This window comes from Otolemur garnettii, unplaced genomic scaffold (assembly GCF_000181295.1).
Source record: "Otolemur garnettii isolate 467f Iridium unplaced genomic scaffold, OtoGar3 scaffold00202, whole genome shotgun sequence".
Classification (NCBI taxonomy): Eukaryota; Metazoa; Chordata; class Mammalia; order Primates; family Galagidae; genus Otolemur; species Otolemur garnettii.
The window spans coordinates 2,521,904-2,529,412 of NW_003852597.1; the positions used below are offsets into that span (position 1 = coordinate 2,521,904).

General features: G+C 46.3%; 1 protein-coding gene across 1 annotated transcript in view; it reads right to left on the reverse strand.

The window, feature by feature from the left end:
- Positions 1–7,509, reverse strand: part of CFAP57 (cilia and flagella associated protein 57) — a 78,559-nt gene that overhangs the window by 27,200 nt on the left and 43,850 nt on the right. The window contains exons 13-17 of the mRNA XM_012812341.2: positions 5,344–5,499; positions 4,206–4,299; positions 3,188–3,378; positions 2,086–2,259; positions 849–1,007 (exon numbers count right to left, since the gene is read on the reverse strand). Coding sequence (XP_012667795.1) covers positions 849–1,007; positions 2,086–2,259; positions 3,188–3,378; positions 4,206–4,299; positions 5,344–5,499 — 774 coding nt within the window. The remainder of the gene's footprint in view (positions 1–848; positions 1,008–2,085; positions 2,260–3,187; positions 3,379–4,205; positions 4,300–5,343; positions 5,500–7,509) is intronic.

Here is a 7,509-nt window from a genome sequence, read left to right on the forward strand (position 1 = left end):
TCTCAAAAAAAAAAAAAAAAAACAACAAAAAATATATATGCAAACGCTCATGTGCAGTTGTGACATCTAGGCAGAATCCCATCTAATCCTTCTCAGAGACCCCTTGAGGTGGTTGTCAGCCCTATAGATCCTTATTTTATAGGTGAGCACAGGACAGTAGGGATGTTGGTCAAGGTGCTAGAGCCAGTGAATGGACACACCTCTGCTGGAACCTGCTTATCTAATTCTGGAGCCTGAGTCCACCCCAAGGCAGCAGTGTCAGAGGGGATGGAAAGGAGGGCACAGAGTCTGGATGTGCTCAGGAGGATGACAGTGAAGTCTGGATGTAGAGGTGTGTGCCCCATAGAACGTGATATGTCTGTCTTCTGAATGCTCTGTGAGGAAGACATCCCCAAAGCACAACCAGCCTGCTGGAGCAGCAGCTACAGGGCCAACCCTGGCAGAGTCCTTTTCTGACCAGGGGCAACACGTGGGCAGTTGAGCAAGTGAGCTGCACCCAGTCCATGGGGATGTGTCACCAAAGATGCCTGAAGCAGTGGACCCAGCTGCCTCAGGTTCTTATCCTCAGACTGTCCCCTATAAAGAGTGTGACCTGGGGCAAGATACTCAGCCTTTTGGAATGCAGTTTCCTAAGCCATAACCTGGGTTGCGTATACCCCTGGCTTGCTGGCAGAATTGAATATGTTGTGATGCAATTAGTCCAGCACCAAGCACACAGCAGGAGCTTTACTAACCACTCATCTCTCATTGACATAAATAAATGTGTTCAGGGAAGCCAAGGATCTTCTCTCCCGAGCTCTATCCTTGCTGTCTGAGCCCAGCTGGCTGTGGCTGAGGAGGGACCTCACCTTGTCTTGAATAGTCTCATCTCTTTCTTGGATCTCTCGCTTGAGGCCTTGGATGTCCTTTTCCAGGGACCTGATGACTCCTTGCAACTTCACCTGTTCTCCCTTCAGGATCTCAATGTCATTGATTCGCTCTTCAATCTCCTTCTGCAGGCTGCTGAACTAATGAAACAAATAGCAACGATACCGCCCACTAAAAGTCTTTGAACTCATGTCCACTCCTCCCAAGTGTCTGGATGAGAAGAGCTCCCCATCACTGGTCAGCTGTAGTCTGAACTGCCACCTTCTATGAACTGAAAACACCTGGCACTCACCATTTCCGGGTTTGCAGGAGAAACTATTTGGAGAATTTTGGACAGTTCAAGAACTTTCCAGGCCAAATGGACAACACAGTATTCTGTCACATGTCAGCCAGGCCTATTCCCTGTATGTGCGGGATGGCTGTATCTGCACAGAGCCTCTGTAGACCAGTACCCCAAGAGGAACAGGGACCTCCATGACCACACTGACCTTGAAAGGTGGGACCCATACCCCATCAAGGTCACAGAACTTGGGCCCTAACGGATGAACTGTGTTAGCCATATCCAAGAAGGAAGACATGACTGAGCCCCTGGATTTACTAGTAGTGTGATTTCTAACAGAAAGAAACTTGACCTTGCTTTGAGTTTGGCTTCTGTAAGGCTAAATATTTTGGGGAAACTGGCAATTCTTTAAGGGTCTATGAGTTGACTCACTCCAACCTCAGTGGACTAAAAATATCTTCCCCACTTTGTAAACCAAGCCTCCTGCTCCCTCTCCCACCCACGGAGTTTGAATAGGAGTTGTCCATGACGCTGCACCAAGAGCCTAAGGACACCTCCAGGCTAGGACTTTGTCTATCTCATACTCAGAAGATCTGTTTCCTTTCCTTTTGGGGGTTTAGCCCTGAGAGCACTGACTAAATCTTACTGGCAAAAAGGGAAAGGCCAGAGAGCATCTGGGTTTCTCAGGGAACCCCACTGTTCCTGAAGGAAAGAGAGAGGAGGGAAAGCTGAACAGCTGCCTGTTCAGAGGATGTGGAGAGGGTTTTTCTGCCTGAAGGTGGATTGGCCACTGCTCCTTTCCTAGCCTGCTTGCTGAGATGAGGATTTCAGGCAGGACCCCTGCCAGGCCTCCCAGGGTGGTCTGTCCACCTGTCCCAGCTTTCTTGGCCACACTGCCCTTGCCCATGCCCAGGCCCCTCAGACAGCAGCCTGGTAACCTTCTTCCTCATAATGCCTGTTTCTCCTTTGAGCCGCAGGTTTGACTCCTTTTCATCCCGAAGCTTCTTCTCATACTTGGTTTTGATATCTTGGATTTCTCGGTCTTCATCTTCTTCAATCTGCTTCTTGGTCTCTTCGAACTCCCGCAGCTGCTGCCTGACATCCTCCTGGGCCTGGCTCAGGGACAGGGAAAGTGTGTGGTCAGGGGAGATGGGATTCATGCCACCTTTGTGCCAAGAAGGCTTAGGGTAAGACAAACTCCTATCACAGGGAATGGGAGACAATGCCATTCCAGAAACGGTCACCCTGGGTTACCTCTTGACCTGTCCACCTTCTTCCTGTCTTCCTGTCTCCCCTTTTCTGTACCACATGAGGCCTCATGCTCTACCCTTCAACCACCGTCTTACCAACATCCTCAGACCCTGGACCCCTCTGGTCTTCCTCACATAGACACCCAAGCTTCCTTGGGACAATCGTAATTTTGTATATTTTTGTGAAAATACTTGGCCGTTTCTCCCATTAGAAGTAAGGTCTTTGAGGGTAGAAGTCTTGTGTATCGTGGCCACCACCAATTTCCCAGATTACACCATGGCCGGACACACAGCAGCTATGCAATATAGACCTGAATAAGGTGACCAGATTTTAACATTGGCAAAGTGGGACACCATTTGGGGGGGAGGGTGGGGCCTTGGGGGGTGGGGCCTGACAACAATGCAAACTTTGATAAGCAGTTCTCGATAATCAGTTCTCAACAATTATTTGTTATTATTAAAGTTTAACATTATAAAATTAACAAAAATAATATAAAACTCATATCCTGGTGAAATAGCCACATGGCAGCCGAAAATCATATATTCCCTTCCTATTCTCCTGCGTTCCCTAGCTTGTCGTGCATTCTTTCCCAAAACTGGACTTTTTAAAAATGCAGCAAGACACAGGACAAATTGTTAAAAATCAGGACTGTCCCACCAAAAGCGGGACGTCTGGTCACCTTAGACCTGAGTGAACTTTAGTCTTTAATTCTGCCCTCCCTCTCTGTAGTCCAACCAACTCTGACTTTTCTCTGACAGAAAGCATGGTGTGACTTGCTGGGAGGAGCACCTCTTCCAGAAGGGTGGTTTTCTCCTGCAGTTTAGCCTCATAAAACTCGGTGAGCTCCTCCAGGGCCTGGCTCTTGGTTTCTTCATTATCCCGAAGCTGTTTTTCATACTCTTCCTGCATCCTCTGGGACTTAAGCTGCAACTCCTGGTACTTCTCATATTCTAGAAGCAACTTCTGGTTGTTGCAACACTCTGGAAAGAGGCAAGGAAGGTGTTAATTTTTAAGGGAGAAGCAGCACCAGCCTCCAGGACACTCAGAACCTTGTGTGCTTCCCCACTCCTTCCAGCACCTGCTGCCTCCAGAGTTCAAACCCCTGCCCAACTTTCTTCCCTGCCCTGACTCCATCATCTCCTCCCAGTAGCTTATCTCCCTCCTCGCCCCATCTGCGCAGAAGGTTTCCAGGAAAGCACAGAGGGGTGTTTGGGGGACCAGGGCCAAAAAGAATGTCCTGAGAGGAGAAAACAAGTATCAGTATCCCTATTTTACAGAAGAATAAGCAGAGTTTCAGTAATGTTAGGTGACTCTCTAGAGCAGGGGTCCTCAAACTTTTTAAATAGGGGGCCAGTTCACTGTCCCTCAGACCATTGGAGGGCCAGACTATGGGCCCCGGGATGAGTTGGCTGCTAAGCAGGACAGGCAGCATTGGCAAAAACACCCAGTGGGCCAGATAAATCTCCTAGGCAGGCTGCATGTGGCCTGTGGGCCATAATTTGAGGATGCCTGCTCTAGAGCACCTACCAAGGAAATAGAGGATCTGGAACCTGAGGTAGTCTATCAGGCTCCAATCTTTAACTTTTCTGTATCTCCTACTCTAATGCAGTGGGTGTTTAATGCATGTTAATGAATAACTACACAGCAGTAAAAACCATGGTGAGTTCCAGGGGATAAATGTAGCCTGTTTTCAGCCAAAGCCGTAGTCCCTTTGGTGTCTGGGACTCTCAATGTTTTCCTGTGACCTATGTCCTCTTCCAAGCCTAGCCCACTGCCCTCTGCCCCAGGCCTCCACTCGTGGGCTCACCCAGGTCTTGCAGTTCCCGGTTCTGTTTTTCTAGGAGGTCTTCTATATGCTCACGATGAAATACATCCTGCTTGTCTTTTTCTGTTCTTAGAACCTAAAAAAGTCACACTTTTGCATTTCTACACATTTGCTAAAAGCAGGATTAGGGCAAGAACTAGTTATACAAGTATTATCCTCTTTCACTCACAAACATTACTTAAGCAACCACCACACTACCGCTTTCTATTTACGTTATATTCTGCTCTAAAAATTCTATACCTTCCCCATTCCTTTCCTTTTTATATCCTGGCTACTCAATGGGTTTGTCAGTGGTGAGTTCAGTTTTGGACATATATCAGATAAATTTCTGGGCGAAAAAGTAGGTATTTGTTAGAATCCTCTGCGGCTGGAACATTGCTGGCTCTTTACCTGAGGAGGAAGCTCCTTGCAGGTTGGGGAGATGCCATCCCCATGACCTAACTCTGTGCTTGGCTTATATGGGACAGCAAAAAATTGTTTTATTGACTAAAAGAATGAAGTTTTAAATGAATGAATTAGTAAAATTAATAACCAAGGCTTTTTTCCAGCCAAATTTAACATAAATAACACAAATATCCTATGAGCAAAAAATTAGGAGTTTAATTAGGGGCCAGAGTTATATAGAACAAAGAAAAGATTCTGGGAGAGTCTTGGACCAAATCAAACACATAAAGACCAGTTAGACTAATTTGATTTAACTTCCTGGCAATCCAGGAATCAATATTCTGCTAGCTCTCCCCTTTTATACTTTAAACATTTTTTCATTTGTTTTTAAATAAGATTTTTCTGATCATATATTCTCATTGTAGAGAATTTAGAAATTATGAAAAAGTATAAAGAACAAAATTTAAATTATCCAGAGATAAAATTGTATCATTATCTATTTCCTATGCATGTTTATTTTACTAATTAATATCAGTCACCATAGAGAGGTTTATGTATTTTTTTCACTTAGTACTTAGTTGTAAGCTATTCTGATGTCACCCACTGTATTTTAAAGTGGAATATTCTCAAATATCTTATTCTTTGAGCATAGCTTGGGTAGTACATGCCAGTACCATTTTGAACAAAGTGGAAATTTCTTGTTATTTGTGGTTATTGGTCAGTTTCTCAAACAGACCTGGTTTTTTGTTTTCAAAGACTCCATTTCCTGGATGAACTTGTCTGTTAGCTCTTTAATCTTCTCAGAATAGTTCATGTCCTTTAGTCGAAGCTGATACTCATTCTCCATCTTTAATTCTTCTACACGAGTCTTCAGCTCCAACATAATCTGAGCCTTTGGGAGAAGGAAACAGAATCAGTGTGGGTGAATCGGGCCTTGATCTGAGACGTACAGATCTGCCAAGCTTTAAAATCAATGTGTCTCAACTAGAACTTGTCATCTTTCCCCCCCAAGACACATAGGCACATGAGCTTGTCCCTCTATTTCAGTGGTTCTCAACTGTGGGTTGTGACCCACAGGAACTGTAGTAAAGGGCTGCGGCATTAGGAAGGTTGAGAACCACTGCTCTATTTGGTGAGCCCTCCTGTATGCCAGGCATTGTGTTAATGAGTCTCCTTCAAACCGGCCTGAGCGTCTCCTGCTCATGGAGGCCGACTCAGACCATACTACTTAATCCTGCTGCACCCACCTCCACTCCCAGCACCTGTGACACTGTTCTTTATTGATAATACATGCTTTATTATTTTCTTAGATCTTGGCACTAATACGTAATTTCCTTATTATTTTATTTATTGTCTTTTCCCTCTGCCTTCAGTATAGGGGTCCTCAAACTTTTTAAACACGGGGCCAGTTCACTGTCCCTCAGATCGTTGGCTGGACTGCGGGCCTGGGACGAGTCGGCTGCTAAGCAGGACAGGCAGTGGGGACAAAAACACCTGGTGGGCCAGAAAAATGTCCTAGGCGGGCCGCATGTGGCCCGCAGACCATAGTTTAAGGACCCCTGCTCCAGTAAAACTTAAGTACCAGGTAGGCTGGATCTTTGTTGGGTTTGTTTGCTGATGTATCCCAAGGACCCAGTGCCTGACACAGAGCAGGCACTCAAAAGATAACTATTCTATCATGAGTCCTGCCCTCATGGCAGCCAAATAAACATATAATTACAAATTGTGATAAATGCCCAGTGCTGGGCACTTCTCAGTACTGTTGGTCTGTCCTTTCTGGTGTCTTCCATGGCTGTGCCTTCAGTTTAGGCAGCAGCTCTCTGTCTTGCTGGTTCCTATGTCCTGTGTCTTCTTCCTCTATTGTACTCACTGATACCAAAGTTTTCTAAAAATACTGTAAGAGCTGTACCTCTCATTTCCTGAAAAATTTAATATAGATGACAGAGTGGGTAAGAACACAGGTATTTTCTCTTGTTTGCCTAGGAGGACACCTCCTGCATCTCCACCTCATGCTCACTGCTTTTTCTCCCCTACTGCCCATGAATGACTTGCCATCAGGGAACACGCTATGCTTGTTTCTGCATCCCTGGCCAGCAGGGACCTGGCACATAGGAAGTGCTGAGATGAGAGGTGAACACAAACCCCATGTGCAAGTTAGGGAGGTGGCAGGGAGGATGCTGGGTCAGGGCACAGCATGTGACTGGGTGCAGGGTAGGCATAGAAGAGGAGGCTGAGATTGGGTCACGAGTATCAAGCACCCTGCAGAGTAGGGAATTGGGGTTTTATTCTGGAGAACGTCTCAAGGTCCTCATCTAACCTGATCAAGCTGACTTTGGCATCATAACAAACTTCCAGAAAGCAGTGTGCGACCAAGATTAGAGAAGGTCTGAAGGCAGGATGATCAGTGGGAGGATGACAGCATGGTCCATGTGAGAGATGGCCAGGATTTGGACTGAGGTCGGGGAGGGAGGCAGAGAGGGAGGAAAAGCTTGGAGAGAGAGAGTTCAGAGAAAGTGGCTCCTAACTGGGTGTGGGGTGGAGACAAGTGAGGGAGGACTGTATTATTCCAGGTGTCCAAGGTTAACGGCCTACAGGTGGGGCATGTCCGGCCCTGTTTCCCTGCTGTACTCACAGAGCCTTGCACAGGATCTGCAGCATTGTCAGCACTGAGTGAACACTTACTCACCAGTGACCCTGGAAGTTCGCCTTGGGCTGGTGGGCTGCACTCATCAGTGGGAGTGACCCAGCTTCTGTCATGCTATGTTTGAGGTCCCTGCTCATTGTCCTTCCTCAATCCAGTCTCTAGGTCGCTGTAAAGTTATCTCTCCAGGATGTGACTCTTACCAAATTGGTCCCTAACTTCCATCTATCAGTGGGTCCTTTTTTTTCTTTTTTTTTTTTT